Raw genomic sequence first — 18,405 nt, forward strand, 5'->3', positions numbered from 1 at the left:
CCATTCTTGTAACTTGGCACGTTAGAAGTTTGTTTTGTCGTCTGGCATAAGACTCATCAGAAAGTCGTTAAATATTTCATAAATTATATAGAAGCTAAGGTTCCAGCTCCCTCAGACCAATATTTCCTCGCAAAATGCCTGTACCGAGTCAGGCTTATGACAGTTTTTCAGTCGTTTCGTTGGTAAAAATAAGTTAAATCGTAAAGCGATATTTAAATTTATAAGTCTAGACTTCCTTACTGAGATCATGAATTGTGTATTGAGTTGTGTAATAAAACACAGTTCATATGTTCAGTATTTATAGATTTAGTAGCTAATCCGACTACTTCCTTTTTTGGAGGCCAAAAAAACAAAGTTTATGAAGGTTTAGCAGAGTTTACCATATTATGTAATATCAGGTGACAAGATGAATTCGGTGAGGAATATAGGACGGGTTACTCAAGAGCATAATAAGAAAATGGGGGGGGGGGGGGGGGGGGGGGGGGGTGTACTAGAACATGACCATTAATTATGACAAATATTTTAGTCAATATAAAATTAAAGTATATATGTTATGTTATCCTGTAAACATCATTGAAAACATTTATTTAAATTTTAAGAAAATTTGAAAATTGAATAGAACTGAGTTGACACTTTTTTTTGCTAGTTTTTTTTAGAAATAATTCAGCCTTTGAGATTCTAAAAGGTTATTAAAGTAAAAAAGATCTAACAATACGATGGAAAAAAAAACATAAAAAAAATTACAAAAAAAAAAAAAAAAAAAGGGAAATCCGAAAAATACTGAACTTCGAAAAATACAAAAAAGAATGTCCATAATCAAATGGTAATTTCAAACAACTCTTATATTTCTGACTTAGTGGATTGAACCTGGTTTTATAGCTAGTTGAACCTCTCATTTCTATGACAGCCGCATACAATTTCATTATATTGACAATGATGTGTTTACAAAACAAACAGACACAATAGGTAAAAAAACTAAAAATAGGGATACAACAGGCAACATTGTGTTTTTATCTTAATCACTCTAGAAACAAACAAATATATTAACAAACATTAACCATGGCAAAACAATACACTGACGGGATGTCTAAGTTCAGAGCCGCGTCATATGTAAGAAAGAAACACAAAGAGGCATAGAGACAAAGCATATTAGCAAAAATAACAGAGAAGAATACAGAAGTTATCCTAGCACAAGTAAAATCACAAAAATACTGAACTTAGAGGAAAATCTAATCGGAAAGTCAATAATCACATGGCAATATCAAATAACAAAACACATCAAAAACTAATGGACAAGAACTGTCATATGCCTGACTTGGTACAGGCATGTTCAATGTAGAAAATGGTGGATTAAACCTGGTTTTATAGCGCTAACACTCTCACTTTGATGACAGTCTCATCAAATTCCAATATATTTACAATGATGCGTGAACTAAACAGACATAATAAATAAAATAGTCAAAATATGGGTACAGCGGTCATCATCGTGTAACAATTTTAAAAGGAAAAATTTAACAGAACACAAAAACATCCATCTACAAACACATTCATTGATTCGCGTGTCTGACGTCAGAAAATTTTATACGTCACATAAATTTGTCGTTCAATGTATATACAAACAATTTTAAAATTTCACATAGGCAATGTTAGCATACAGGGTTAAAAAATCAAAAGTATTCAAGAATCAATTTCAGAAATAGACTTTAAAATAGTTCAAAAGTTATATAGAATTTATAAGAATCCACAAATAGTTAATTACACTACGCGATTGAATAATTTTGACGTTTGTGGTTCAACGTATTTTGTAATTCATAGGAGACTAATGACTTAAAATAGAACAATATCATACTGACGGGATCTTTTTAAAGGGTACAAAATCACGTTATAAGAACCAAAGAAATTCAAAAAGTCGGATATACAAACACACCAGCAAAAAATGAAAAACAAGAGTGCACACGCTGAAATGTCTCGCATTCTATACTAATCATTGATATTATGTTGATAGTCTTTCAAAAGTATAAAGCTAAGCTTTAATACAACTGTCACATAAACTTAACAATAACCAAGATAACTAAACAAAGACCAATGAACCTTGAAAATGAGGTCACGGTCAGATGAACCATGCCAGGTAGACATGTACAGCTAACAATGCTTCTATACAACGTATATAGTTGACCTATTACTTATAGTTTAAGAAAAATAGACCAAAACACAAAAACTTAACACTGTGCAATGAACCGTGGAAAAGAGGTCACGGTCAAATAAAACCTGCGCGACTGACATAAAGATCATAAAATATTTCCATACACCAAATATAGATGACCTATGCCATATAGTTTTAGATCAAAGACCAAAACTCAAACTTAACTTTGACCACTGAACCATGAAAATGAGGTCAAGGTCACATGACATCTGCCCGCTAGATACTAGTAGGTACACCTTACAATCATTACATACAACAAATATAGTAGACCTATTGCATTTAGTATGAGAAAAACAGACCAAAACACAAAAATTTAACTATAACCACTGAACCATGAAAATGAGGTCAAGGTCAGATGACACCTGCCAGTTGGACATGTACACCTTACAGTCCTTCCATACACCGAATATACTAGCCCTATTGCTTGTAGTATCTGAGATATGGACTTGACCACCAAAACTTAACCTTGTTCACTGATCCATGAAATGAGGTCGCGGTCAAGTGAAAACTGTCTGACAGACATGAGGACCTTTCAAGGTACGCACATATCAAATATAGTTATCCTATTACTTATAATAAGACAGAATTCAACATTACAAAAAATCTGAACTTTTTTTTCAAGTGGTCACCGAACCATGAAAATGAGGTCAAGGACATTGGACATATGACTGACGGAAACTTCGTAACATGAGGCATCTATATACAAAGTATGAAGCATCCAGGTCTTCCACCTTCTAAAATATAAAGCTTTAAAGAAGTTAGCTAACACCGCCGCCGCCGCCGCCGGAACACTATCCCTATGTCGAGCTTTCTGCAACAAAAGTTGCAGGCTCGACAACAATACAAATACATCGACGGGATGTATAAGTACCGAGCAACGTCAAACGGATATCACATAAAACAATCCAACAGCAAAAGTAATAATAATAATAGAACAAAGACAAATGAAACAACAATAAAACAGGTTGTTAAGATGATAAACAACACCAGTACGCAGAATCTATACATCAAGACCATCATGTATTATTTGTGAAGTTGACACGGAATATTTATCAACAAGGTCTAAGTACCTTTCGATGAACTTTTTTTTTAGAAAAAGGACGAGACGTTCTTTGATAAACTCCTGGTTCATCAACTTTCTACTCAGACACTGATGACGTTTTACAAAGTCTGAGTAGGAGCTGCAAGCTCTTGAATATCGAATAGGCTGGAAAATATATATCCCATATGCAGGTGAGGTTGGTATATTGCTACTAAGGTGGGGGGAATTTATAATTTAAAAATTAGAATCGTCTCGTTTGTCCTAGATTCTGGTACTGAGATGACTGTGTAAGTCAAATTCGGGATATAAGTCTAAAAATGAGGCCGAGGAAGTCGTGTCTGGTGTTTCTTTAATTTCTAGTTATGGGGATATATTAATGGAACCCAATCAGAAAAGTTCGAATTGTTTATGGAAAGATCATCATCAATATATCTGAAAGTGAAATTAAATAATCTGGCTTCTTTGATCCCCTTTTTTTTTCACAAGTGTCTGAAGGAACTCCGATTCATATGAAAATAAGAAGAAGTCGGTAAGAAGAGGAGCACAGTTTGTTCCCATAGGAATGCCGACAATTTGTTGGAAAAGTCTACCTCCAGACTCAACAAATATGTTGTCGATAAGAAACTCCAGCATACTAACCACTTGTTCTTCTGTGTAACATGTTTTACCTTTTTGTTTGTCACTATTAACGAAATATGCCTTATGAAATCCCAAAGTAATAAATTTATAGCGTATGCTACCATTTTTATGTTAAAAGGCATTGTGGATTATTTCTTTTAGGCGATTTTTCAATTTCATATGGGGGAATGGTGGTATACAGGGTTGAAAAATCAAAAGTTTTGATAGAATTTATTTCAGAAAAAGACCGAGATTTAAAATTGTCTAGAAGTTCTTTAGAATTTTTTAAGAATCCACATATGGTTAATATCACTACGCGAGTAAACAGTTTCACAGTATTTCTGAAGACCATCTTTCACTGCGGACAGAATTTTAGTCAATCTAATGGATAATTATTTAGTGGAACATGAAGATGAGCCAGCAATATACCGTTGTTTGTACGGAATTTTATGAAACTTTGGTATCCAATAGAAACAAGGTAAGTCCTCCGATTTGGTGTTCAATGACATGTTTATTGAAGCCATGAAGGAATTATAATTTACTTTATATCTAATTCTTTTACAAGACATTCGTAGTAATACGATTTACATACAAAGACAATATGATTTGAAGCTTTGTCCGCAGGAACAACAACATACTTATCATGAAGAGATGATAGACATTTCATGGCCTCTTTGTCTCTGAAAACGGACTTTGGTCGATCGTTCACACAATTTTTCAATTTGTGAATGCGACGTTTTATCAGAGACCTGATAGTTTTAACCCATTCTGACAAAGTGCCCAGTTCAACTTCTTCTCTCTTAGTCCATGCTCTGGCGTAGTCCTCAATGGAATCCATAATTATTTTGAAGTTATGGTTCCAATTGATGTGTTGGGGTTCTCTAAACTTAGGAACAGTCACATGTCGGGTTTTTTTTTATATTGTTCTAAGTCAAGGTCCTGTAATGCTTGTTTATAGTTAAATATTTTAGGTGCAATGGTTTTGGTGTAACTGTAGGATACAATAGGAACAGACTGGTTTGAAAATGAATAGGAATTTTAGATATTACCTCCTTGTGATGTAGAACGTTGCAGATATTGATTGCATCAATTTCTCTATTGACAAAGTCAACAGGTAGGAATTTCCTTTTTTCTTCATGTAAAGGTTCCGATCTTACTGTTTTGAAAAGACGGAAAAGAGCTACATCACAAATAATACTGACTAGTCTGTATATTGAAGAAAATGTATTGGTGCCTCCTTTGTCAATTGCATAATCTCCCAAACGTTTTAGAAAATTAACTGGCAGTGAAAAGAAAATAGTTCTTATGTAATGTAACCCTAGTGGATGATGAGGATGTGAAAGAAGGTCATCAAAGCTCCAAAAGGGTGATCTAGATTTGGAAGACTTTTTTTTACATTAGGCCGATTGTACTGTTTTTGCCCATGACTAAGTTGTTGTCGTAAGGTCGTATTAAATAAACTCATTAGGCAGCAACCATTTGATTTTGGGGGGGGGGGGGGGGCTATGGGTTTTTTTTCTGGACAAAATTTTTTTTTCGCCTACGGCATTACATATAGTTGCAGCTGAGGGTGAAACAAACAATTTGTTTTTCTCAGAATCAAAAACAAATTATTTTGTTCTCCAAAAAATGGAAACAAACTTTTTTTTCCAAAAAAAAACCATAGCCCCCCACCCAGAAAATCAAATGGTTGCTGCCTTACATTAACATCACTGCAAGCAGGACTTGACAAATTTCCTACTCCTTTAATATTATCATTGAAACCATATGGCATTGCAGTCTCTATCTTCAATAGGAGTACTTAGTACAGGGCTATTTGTGTGGTGATAAATTTTCTCGATGATGCGTACTTTCATAGATAAAGAAGGATCATGGCCCGGTTGATTAAAATGGTTACAAAGAACCCTATATTTAGGATCTTTATTATCAGACCGGTGTTGATTCATTCTTTTACGCAAAGTTTGACGAGTTTCACCAACATACAGTAGTCAACACAAAGTATATTCGATTCCCTACACGACATTGTCCGTGGAACAGTCCTTATATTAATCTTATATTAATTAAGATTAATAGTGCACTGATAGAGTAGAGTGCCACCAAAGAACACTAAACAGTCAAAGTAATACTTATAAAGACAAATACAGGAATACTACAACACGTTATTAAGATGATTAACAACGTCAGTACCCAGATTCTATACTTCAAAACCATCATGTTTTATTTGTGAAGTTGATAACGAATATTTACCAACAATGGCTTGGTACCTTCTGATGAACTTTTTTTAGATAAACGACGAGACGTTCTTTGACATAACCCTGGTTCATCAACTTTCTGCTCAGACACTGGTGACATTTTACAAAGTCTGAGTAGTTGCTGCATACTCTTGAATACCTAATAAGATGGTAAATGTATATCACATGTGCAGAAGAAGTTGGAATTTTGCTACTAAGATGAGGAAAATTGATAATTTCAAAATTAAAATCTTCTCGTTTGTCATAGATTCTGATACTGAGAAATTCGAGGTATTGGTATTGAAATGAGGCAGAGGGAGCTGTGTCTATTGTTTCATCTTTCTAGTTCTGGGGGATGTATAAATTGCACCCAATTAGAACACTTTTGATTTTTAATGGAAAGAACATCATCAATTTACATCTGAATTTGGAATTAAATAGCTGGGCTTCTTTGATCTTCTTGTTTTTGACAAGTGTCTGAAGGAACTCTGATTCAAATAAAAATAAGAAGAGGTCGATAAGGAGCAGCACACAGGTTGTTCCAATAAGAATTCTGACCATTTCTAAAAAAACCTTCTACTTCCAAATTCAACAAATAAGTTATCAAGGAGACACTCCAGCATACAGATCACTTGTTCCTCTGTTTAATGTGTTTACCTTTTTGATTACTTTTAACCAAGTACGCCGTCTGGTATCCCAATGTAATAGAGTTTTAGCGTATGCTATATTAATTAATTCAGTATGTCCAGTGCCCTAGAAAATCTTTCCAAATACTGTTACAATGACTATACAGATATTTTCTGCAAGATGATATAAAGGAAAAATACAATCACAATTCTTATCATTTTATTTCCCCAATAACAAACAATAAATAGCTTCATTATTATAAATTAAAATAGTTATAAAATAACATAAATAAATCTCAGTGACAAAGATTGTATATAAAAACCCTCTTGTTATAACAATCAATGAATAACTCCAATCACTATGGTTTCTCATATTAAATATAAAACAAATATCAACAACTATATTATTCTGTTTACAACAAAATTTCTAAAACAACTAAGATAAGCATGAATTTATGTATTTAAATATTGGGGAGCTTCTTTAAGGATCAAGCACTAGTTGAATTTTGGTAACTTCAATAAACAATTGCAATATAGATCTGCATATTATATCAAAATTCTATTCTTGAATGTATTGTACATTGCGAATCGTTCTACTGAAAACAAATCAACAAATTAAATGCAAGTTAAAAAAAATATATTTCTATTTACCACCATTTCATTATAAGCTTCTTGTCTAGCTTATTTCATGGCTGTTTTCTCAAAGTTGCATAATTTTCTTACACTCTTACACTTAAAAGCACTATATCCCCTTCTGATGTATAATTCAGTATTAAGATTATCAAAAACTTGGATCTATATAGGACGGATTCATATGTTTCATCTTATGAAATTTTACTGGACCCATTATCATTCATCTGAACTAAAATGCAAAGATTGGTGGCTTCTCATAGTGGAAATTTCAGGGAATTATTTTTGAATCCTGCATAGAATAAATCTCAAAATACCTTATTCCTATTTATCAAATACATATTTTTTTTTATCAGGGTAACAGGCAAGTAATAGTAATACATTTTCTTTGGTAAATGATTGAGTCAATATTACATGGGTGTGTACCTTCAAACTGCATTTTTTCACATCATATGATTTATTTTGATCCTTTGAACCAGTTAGATATATCTGACATACTGCTCATACTGCCCACTTTACTGAACAATGAACTGGTCATGTCACTTTGTAGGGAGGATTGAGGAAGAACTGCTGCCGCTGTCTCTGTTAAACTTCTTCCAGAATCAATGGGCTGTATGAAACAATAAAATATTTATATATTTGATATTACAGATTAAATTTTAGGATAAACCCTTTTCTTAAAAAAAAAACTGGTACTGTTTTGCCTCTATGTGTTTTATTATTATTAACAGAATAATTTCTCTGTAGTGAAAACAATTGTCAATTGTAAAGTAAGAAGTTTTTTAGAATACATTTGTAATTTGGATTGTTGAACAACGGAACATGTAAGATATATAGATTCCACAACTACAACAAGTGTGTTACGATATTTTAATATTCAAAGAGCGAGGCTAGCCCAGCCTTCTAAATAATTGAAATTAAACTGTTGAGAGTGGAGAAATATCGTAATACACGACTTATAGTGGTGGAATTTGTTTCTCTAATGATCTTTATCCTTCCTTTTTAAAGATTTGACCTTTTGTAATGATTGTTTTAACACTGGTTGTGGCAGTAATGACCTTCAGGATTGTAACAGTAATAACATTGCTATACTGACCTTTTGTAATGTTTGTTTTAACACTGGTTGTGGCAGTGATGACCTTGAGAGTTGTGATAGTGATAACACTGTCATACTGACCTTTTGTAATGGTTGTTTTAACACTGGTTGTGGCAGTAATGACCTTGACATACTGACCTTTTGTAATGGTTGTTTTAACACTGGTTGTGGAAGTGATGACCTTGAGGGTTGTGTACTCAGTGGCAATAGTGTAAATCTGTTCTGACAAACAGTCAAGGGTAATACATTATGTTGTTCTTGTTGACTTGATGTTGTTCTTCCTCCTCCATACATACTTAATCTATCTATATTGGTTACTAGACCATACAATACCTGGAAAAAATAATTTCAAAAATATATACCAAATACTACAAATATTTTTAAAATTACATCGGTCAACTAAAATTGAGAATGGAAATGAGGAATGTGTCAAAGAGACAACAACCCGATCAAAGAGCAGACAACAGCTGAAGGCCACCAATGGGTCTTCAATGCAGCAAGAAACTCTCACACCGGCAGGAGTCCTTCAGCTGGCCCCTAAATAAATATGTTTCTAGTTAGCATTCTTCAAGAAAGATTTTTCAGTAGGTAGCAAAAGCTTAGCTCTGGGTTTTAATCATGCTAAATATATATTTTTTTCTATATTCAAATGCAGATAAGTGTGTTTTAGAAATGCATATAAATTTCATCAAATCAAGAATATCCCACAGTTACATATTACCGGTAGGATGTACTTAGGTCAGGTTTAGGAATTCGTATCAAATGTTTGGACTCCTTGTTTTTTCCCTACAATACCGAGTTGAATATTTTGCCACATATATAACACCCAATTTTCTTTCCAAATATGACTTTAAAAGCTCATAAAGGTTATTGACTAAAATTTTAAGCAGAGTTTAAAATTCTTTTCTTTCGATTTGAGATCCAAATAATACAAATACAAGGTATAAGTCCAAGTCAGCCTTTTCCCACCATTTACAAAACTAGATGTGTCAAAGCGACACGAATGGCCCCGTCCCAAAAAGTTGAAAATCTGCAATTTCAATGACACATGTGGACACAAACATGATGGTAGTCTCACATTTAAAAAATTAGCTCAAAATCTGGAGGCGTATAGAAAAAAAATCCTTATAACTGTGATTTTCAATAATTTATCAAAGTCCATAGCCCGTAATTTCAGCAGATATTAGCGGAGTGGAAGGAAACTTAAACTTGATCTGTAACTCATCATGGTTAACTCACATACCAAAAATCAGCCCAATATCTTAAGGCGTTTAGAAAAAAAATCCGTAAAATGGTTTGTTGCGGAATGACAGAATGATGGAATTACGGAATTTCTGAATTACGGAATTTTGGAATTACAGAATTTTCGGACAAGAGTAAAACTATATGGCACCGACAACTTCTTTGCAGGGCCATAAAAAGTTAAATATATCAAAAAGGAGCTGCATATCCTATTAATACTTTTAGCTGACATTGTTCCTTAACAACTGCACTTATTATATAAATTTTAAATTCTTATTTTCACTCAAGAACATCCTTAATGTCAGAATTTTAAAAAATATACCATTTATCCACTTAATTGTACCATTTGCTGATGTAATTTACAGCCTTTTTAATCCTGAGGGTGTCCTATCTTGATTTGTGACCCTTCAGCTGTTACATGGATACTGTTCCTGCTTAATTGGTGTATCACTGAATCAACCCCATTTTTCTAATTTATCAAATACTGAATAATAAAAAGTAACATACTGCAGATCTTTGAGCCTGTTTCAATAAATGAGATTGTATATATGGAGTAAAGACATCCAAATCAAAGGGATCAATCTTTTCTTCTAATCCTTCTATAATCTGATGCATTCTTTGTTGATAAACTTTATTTTCCTGAAATTAAACAACTCAGAGTTAAGAACAGACATCAAAATGGACATACAAGCAACTGGCTAAACAAATGTATCCAAAAAGGTAAAAAAACCAGAGCTAAATTTTTAAGACATGAGAATGTATTGTCTGTTAATTTGTTCAAAAAGAAAAATTTGGACAATTTGTCTTTATCAACTGTTTAACATACAAAACTCATTAATTTAGATGAAAATTATGCACATTGTATTATAATATGACTAAAAGTATAAACTGTATAGAAATTATAAATGGTTGAGAAACATGTGTTTGCACCCTCTGCACCAGTGGTGACCCCTGGTTTTTTGTGGGGTTTTTGTTGGCTCAGTCTTTTTGTTTTCATGCGGCAGTTGTAAACTGTTGTCTTTGCTGTTTGTTTTTTGTCTTTTTGCCATGATTGTGTCACTCTTTGACTTAATTATGAATTTTGATTCTCCTCTTGTATCTCCTATTTCATTTCTGTTAAAATACACAAACTAGAAAATTAGCAAACTGTTCATAAACTATTCATTATAACATGTCTAATAATTAATGTACTTCCCATACCTTTGAATCTTCCTTCCTTGGGAATATAGACAAAACAAATCTAACATCAAACAATAACTGTAGCGCCCTCTGTTGTGGCAAAGGGACATAACCTTTTGTTTTAGGATTTTTACTATTATGTATAATCTCTAAATAATTGTCCTTCATTTCATCTGATACTTTGTTTACAAGCTTTTGTAAAATAGACCTGAAATAAAAAAATGTATTTACAAATATAATCTTTTTATAAAATTCACACAAACAATAGGTGATACTACACTAAGACTTATGACCAAAAAAAATCAATGTTTGGCAAAGAACTCTGAAAAAAGGTGAAAAACAGTACTTGAAAAAAAGCCTATGATAAAAGAAATGTGTACAATTAAGGAGTTTAGAAGAATCAAGGATAAGTATCACATAGTCCTAGTATGAGATAATTTGGGAATCCACAAAATTAAAGTAATAAATAAAAACCAGTTGCTTCGCAGGGCGCAGCATTATACGACCGCAGAGGTTGAACCCTGAACGGTTGGGGCAAGTATGGACACAACATTCAAGCTGGATTCAGCTCTAAATTTGGATTGTGATTAAATAGTTGACACAGCATAGGTTTCTGACACAGAATGAATGTGGTCTAATGAACTTAAACAAAAAAATTTGCCTTTGAGCAATTCACTATGCTGTTGAATATAAATCCTCTCAAAAAAATGTTTGAAGAAATTTTCTTTTTATTTATGAAATCTGAAATGAAAAAAATTGACCCCCCAATTTTTTTTCCACATCCCCCTTTCCCTTATTTCAAAACTGATCTCAATTCAAATTTCTAATGAAGTTTGCAACAATAACTACTCATTTAAATACATCATAAAATATTAAAATGTAAAAAAAAAGTGCTTGTTATTACTGAATGGTAAAGATTGTTTTAATCTATCAGTTGGTAGTAAAAGTGAATATACATTGTATATTGTATAAAACAATGATTTAAGTTGATTCAACTACTATTCTGGACAAAGAAAGATAACTCCAATTGAAATCCAAATGGAATTTCTTGCTATTGCACAATATTGTGCAATTAGATATTTCTTGCTATTGTGCAATACTGTGCAATTGAAAATATTTGCTATTGCACAATACTGTGCAATTGAAGATTTCTTGCTATTGCACAATACTTAATATAATAATTTTGGATCCTGATTTGGACCAACTTGAAAACTGGGCCCATAATCAAAAATCTAAGTACATGTTTAGATTCAGCATATCAAAGAGGCCCAAGAATTCAATTTTTGTTAAAATCAAACTTAGTTTAATTTTGGACCCTTTGGACTTTAATGTAGACCAATTTTAAAACGGGACCAACAATTAAGAATCTACATACACAGTTAGATTTGGCATATCAAAGAACCCCAATTATTCAATTTTTGATGAAATCAAACAAAGTTTAATTTTGGACCCCGATTTGGACCAACTTCAAAAATGGGCCAATAATCAAAAATCTAAGTACATTTTTAGATTCAGCATATCAAAGAACCCCAAGGATTCAATTTTTGTTAAAATCAAACTAAGTTTAATTTTGGACCCTTTGGACCTTAATGTAGACCAATTTGAAAACGGGACCAAAAATTAAGAATCTACATACACAGTTAGATTCGGCATATCATAGAACCCCAATTATTCAATTTTTGATGAAATCAAACAAAGTTTAATTTTGGACCCTTTGGGCCCTTTATTCCTAAACTGATGGGACCAAAACTCCCAAAATCAATACCAACCTTCCTTTTATGGTCATAAACCTTGTGTTTAAATTTCATACATTTCTATTTACTTATACTAAAGTTATGGTGCGAAAACCAAGAAAAATGCTTATTTGGGTCCCTTTTTGACCCCTAATTCCTAAACTGTTGGGACCTCAACTCCCAAAATCAATACCAACCTTCCTTTTGTGGTCATAAACATTGTGTTTAAATTTCATTGATTTCTATTTACTTAAACTAAAGTTATTGTGCGAAAACCAAGAATAATGCTTATTTGGGCCCTTTTTTGGCCCTTAATTCCTAAACTGTTGGAACCAAAACTCCCAAAATCAATCCCAACCTTTCTTTTGTGGTCATAAACTTTGTGTCAAAATTTCATAGATTTCTATTCACTTAAACTAAAGTTATAGTGTGAAAACCAAGAAAATGCTTATATGGGCCCTTTTTGGCCCCTAATTCCTAAAATGTTGGGACCAAAACTCCCAAAATCAATCCCAACCTTCCTTTTGTGGTCATAAACCTTGTGTTAAAATTTCATAGATTTCTATTCAGTTTTACTAAAGTTAGAGTGCGAAAACTAAAAGTATTCGGACGACGACGACGCCAACGTGATAGCAATATACAACGAAAATTTTTTCAAATTTTGCGGTCGTATAAAAAAATGGTGTACTACAAGGAACTGGAAATACTTTCACCAAATTTTGGTTATTTTAAGATGAATTGAAAGTAAAGGTCCTTTTTCAAAAGTGAAGAAAGATACCAAAGGGAAATTTAATAGTAAAAATAAGCTGACAATGCAATGGCAAAAAACGAAAAAAGGAGCAAAAGATAAATAACAGTATACAACATAGAACATAGAAGCTGTTGAATTTATACTATAGAAATTGGGAGATTTGATATGACTGCAAATGTGACAGCTATCCACTATTAATGTTCAAATGAAGTGGATTTTAGCAATTTAAGGCAACCATTCAGCCTTCAACAATGAGAAAAATCCATACCGTATGGTCATCTATAAAAGACCCACCCATGAAAAATATGTTTCCACAGGGTTTTTAATAACATTGTGGTAAGTATATGACATTAGATTGATTCATCTTATGTATTGTGATATGATTCCAGTATATCAATATACAGGATTTACCAACAAATTACAACATATTTGTTTTATTACTCTATGATTACCTTGTAACAGCATGACCTCCCACTCTGTTTATTTCTTGACATAATGTGAACACCAATCCCTGTACATACCAAGATGGCTGAAAAAAATAAATAATGTAAAGAAACCAAGTCACAATTTTACTTTTTCATGCCTTTACCATGTCAAAAAATTTCTTAGAGGTTGTCACTGTCTTCAGACATCTTTTTTTCAATAACATCTAAAGTGTACTAGTATATGAAAATCCTACCTGCATTGGAACACTAATTTTAGACTTTATCTTTTTTCCATCTTCTGTTTCCTCTTGTATATCAACTTCATCCCATCTCTACAAATGATATAATATGTAATAAATAAATCTTAAATTTAATAGCAGAATGGAAATAAAATTATTCTAGCAAAGTAAATAAATCAATATTATAAAATTATTATCCCTTTAAAAAAAAAAAAAGATTTTCACCTTGCATATAAGGCTGCACTCTCAATATTCAGTTCAAAATGATATAATCTTTTTCCTCTAGGACAGATTAAACTGTTGTGGCACAAAACAGAATTTTGGTTCTTCTTAAAATGTGAATAAAGGAGCTAAAGATATGTATGCAATATTTAGAATCATATACTACCTTGTAACAAAGAATAAAGTGGAGAAGAAGCAAGTTTTATGCCGATAAAAGACTTTAAAACTTACAGTACAATTAGTAACTATATGGCAGTTCTGATCTGTAACAAGTCCTCCTCTGAACTCCTTCAATACAACATCTGACAGGTGATCTACCCATATTCTATTAAATCAAAATAGAGAGATGAAATAAAAACTACACAGAGGTGAATCATTCATATCAGTACCAATAAAATACCTAATATAATAACTCCATAATTCTTCTTAAGTATTTGGATGACAATTTCTATACCTGGCAATCCAAACCAGTTTCAGTAATTTTTCTTTCTATCTCAATTTATTAATAGCTTAATCTATGACCTTTTACCATCTTACAACATCTTATTTCTTACATTTCCATTGAAGTATTACACCTGGTTCTTATTCTGTTTTCTTACGAGCATCTATGAGTTTCTTTTTTCATCACTTTGAAGGCATTGTTTACACTTGCAAAGGGAATTTGTAACATAGCACCAACAATTTTAGTATGTGCACATGTACATACATTTTTGATAATTTCATTTGAACATACACACAGACTTTAAAACATAATGCTACTCTTCTGTTGTAGGTGGGGCATTGAAATGACTTTAAACTTGAGAACATAAAACCTAAATGAAATCAAAATAACTTCAAACACTAGCATGTATTGAAAACATGAAAACAAATTCAATGAAAAGTAGTTCAACTGATTATTTATTCTATAGTTGTGAGTCACTGTTGAAAAGTATGCATATGACACGAGTCCTACAAGGGTTTGTTTTGTTTGTGCAAGAGATGAAACTATTGTAAGCATTACCTGAACGCCTCTAGTTGACAGTTAGCTAACATTTCTTTGACCTTTGTCCATACTGGGTCCTCTACTGGTTTACTTCCCTTTGGTGTAACCTTTTTAATTCTTTAAATCAAAACAATGATTATGTTTGGTATAGTTTAATATCATGGTGGAGAACCCAATTGCTACCTTGCTTAATATATCAGAAAGTGGAGGGATGTTTTAATAAATGTTAAGTTGTCATAGAAAATAATACCCGGTGTCAATATTTCAATAAGATTGTTCTAAAGTAAACAATATCTCAAGATCCAAGTAAGACAATGTTTGTGATATACTGTTGGTATGTTAAAAAAATCAAATCTTTATCCTGCTACATCCACATTTTAGGCAATACCTAATACCAGAACAGTTTTTGAAACTATTTCCAGCATCCTATAATACAAACTGTTCTGAAGTTACTTGACATTAGAAAATCTTAGGTAATGATATGAAGTGTGAAAGTAGCAATAATACTTGAGGGAAGAAAGTGGTGGAAATTTCAATTAAAAATTCTGTTCAGCAATAGTTTCATACTAGAATGACAAAATTTCTCTCTAACTCCTTAGTCTATACTTTATTCTGTTAAATAATAATCTTAACTTAATTCTTAAAATAGTTATATGAAAATGTATAAAGTTGAAACAGAAATTTTATTTTTGTATAGTACATCTTCTGTCAAATGATTGCTAATGATATACATATAATAAACCTACTTTGCCTGATCACTTTGTTGTAAGATACAGTTTTGTAGAGAAGGCACCAGATCACACAGAGCTGTACATAATCTGCCTACAAGTAATACCCTAAAATACAACATATAAAACTACAATAGTAAATTATGATTGTCATGTATGACAGCTTATCAAAATTTTATTTCTTCAGTATCATTCAATTATTTTTAAAAATACAACCTGAATTATAATAAATCAAAGGTATTATACAAAAAACTTGAAAAGAAAATCTGTTAAAAAGCAAATGCAACTGAGAACTGTTACAAAGGTGGTGTTTAAAATATGTTACAATATTTTTTCAGCCATTTTTAAACTATCATTCTCCACTGAATTTCTCCTGGTAATATACATAAAATAATTGGTGTTACTTTATGCAATGCCTTGCCTAACTAACTTTATATTTCAATATACAGATATCATAAACTGTTATCACAGAGATATGTCACGCTTTTTGGTTAATATTTCGATTATGCAAAAACATGTAAGTTTTGCAAATGTTCAAAGTCAATGAACCATGACTGAAGGTACATGGCTAAACAATCTTCAATGAGATTTACTAATGCATATACAACTGCATACCAAATAACATTGACTTATCATAAGTAGTTCCCTTTAAACAAACCTAAACACAAACAAATACATGTAAACTTAGCAAAATTTCAAAGTCAATAGACCAAAACTGAGGGTGAGGGGTCAAATAATCTCCATGGTAATAAGATGTGTCAATGCTAATACAACTGCATACCAAATACCATTGACCTACTACTAGTTGTTCCCAATAAACAGACCTTATCACAAACTTATACATGAAAACTAAGTCAAAGTTTCAAGGTCAATAGACCATAACTGAGGGGCGTGGCCACATAATCTCCTTGGAAATGAGATATGCCAATGCTTATACAACTGCATACCAATTGTCATTAACTTACCACTAGTGGTTACCCATAAACTGACCTAATCACAAACTAATACATGAAAACTGAGCAAAAGTTTCAAAGTCAATAGACCATGACTGAGGGGGTGTGGCCAAATAATCTGCATAGAAATAAGATATGCCAATGCTTATACAACTGCATACCAATTATCATTAACTTACCACTAGTTATTCCCCATAAACTGACCTAATCACAAACTAATACATGAAAACTAAGTAAAAATTTCAAAGTCAATGGACCATAACTGAGGGGTCAGGGCCAAATAATATCCATGGTAATGAAATGTGCCAATGTTAATACAACTGCATACCAAATACCATTGACCTACTACTAGTGGTTCCCAATATACAGACCTTATCACAAACTTATACATGAAAACTAAGTCAAAGTTTCAAGGTCAATAGACCATAACTGAGGGGCGTGGCCACATAATCTCTTTGGAAATGAGATATGCCAATGCTTATACAACTGCATACCAATTATCATTAACTTACCACTAGTTATTCCCCATAAACTGACCTAATCACAAACTAATACATGAAAACTAAGTAAAAATTTCAAAGTCAATGGACCATAACTGAGGGGTCAGGGCCAAATAATATCAATGGTAATGAAATGTAACAATACTAATACACCTGCATACTCAATATCTTTGACTTAGCACTAGTGGTTCACAATAAACTAGACCTAATCACAAACTAATACATTGTTGACACCAGCATCACCGGAAACAGCATACCTTTGTCTTGCTTTTTGACTCGGTCAAATGAGGCAAAAATAACTGATTCATAGTTCTCCTGTGTAGATGTAAAATTAATCTTTAATATGAAAGTTTTTTCAGTTGTCGCAATAAATTTCCTTAACCAACACTTTTTCAAAAATATAAACATACCAAATTTAATCCTGTCTAAAGAAGTTATACCATTGAGCAATTTCTGTTACATGAAAGATATCTAATTCTCTTAATAAACATTACTATACCTATGTTTGGTTATTGCATTTGTAAAGGCATCAGGTATTTCTTTCAATGATTTCTCCCATAACTTCAACTGTTCATTCAAATGTTCTATCAACCTGAAACAAGAGTGTAATTGAATTTTCTCCCCTGCTTTACTAACCATGATTGATTCTGTGTTTATAGTCCTAAGGATTAAGTTTGACTACATACATTATCCTAACACTGTCATCCCTATTGTCTCCCCTGCTTTATTAACCAAAATTGATTCTTCGTTAATAGTCCCAATGAAGTTTTCTACAAGTATCACATAATCTTCACACTTTGTAATCCTTATTTAAAGATTTCTACAATTTGCATGCAAGTTAAAAACAAATTAAAAAAAATTACTATATAATTGTCATTGTACATGTATAAGAATTATTTAAACAGTAGATATATAGTATGTCTATCACATAAGGAAATGATAGACAGCACTGTCTTGTAAAAGTCTTTTCTTTACTTTATTTATTTATTTTACAGAAAACAAGAG

At 32.2% G+C, this 18,405-nt stretch overlaps 1 protein-coding gene across 2 annotated transcripts in view; it reads right to left on the minus strand.

The window, feature by feature from the left end:
• Window positions 1-6,926: 6,926 nt before the first annotated feature.
• The window catches only part of LOC139521663 (conserved oligomeric Golgi complex subunit 1-like), a 38,514-nt gene continuing 27,035 nt past the window's right edge, over window positions 6,927-18,405 (minus strand). The window contains exons 19-29 of one of the 2 annotated variants that reach the window (XR_011664043.1): window positions 17,900-17,992; window positions 15,966-16,055; window positions 15,238-15,336; window positions 14,469-14,562; window positions 14,031-14,108; window positions 13,804-13,880; window positions 10,889-11,075; window positions 10,196-10,327; window positions 8,585-8,779; window positions 7,464-7,960; window positions 6,927-7,363 (exon numbers count right to left, since the gene is read on the minus strand). Coding sequence is in view for 1 of the 2 variants with exons in the window: in XM_071315164.1 (XP_071171265.1) it covers window positions 7,808-7,960; window positions 8,585-8,779; window positions 10,196-10,327; window positions 10,889-11,075; window positions 13,804-13,880; window positions 14,031-14,108; window positions 14,469-14,562; window positions 15,238-15,336; window positions 15,966-16,055; window positions 17,900-17,992 (1,198 nt within the window). In the remaining variant the exon portion in view is untranslated. Of the gene's footprint in view, window positions 7,961-8,584; window positions 8,780-10,195; window positions 10,328-10,888; window positions 11,076-13,803; window positions 13,881-14,030; window positions 14,109-14,468; window positions 14,563-15,237; window positions 15,337-15,965; window positions 16,056-17,899; window positions 17,993-18,405 lie in introns of both variants that reach the window. The other variant, XM_071315164.1, reaches the window with a different exon arrangement.

Source organism: Mytilus edulis, chromosome 4 (assembly GCF_963676685.1).
Source record: "Mytilus edulis chromosome 4, xbMytEdul2.2, whole genome shotgun sequence".
NCBI classification, from domain to species: Eukaryota; Metazoa; Mollusca; class Bivalvia; order Mytilida; family Mytilidae; genus Mytilus; species Mytilus edulis.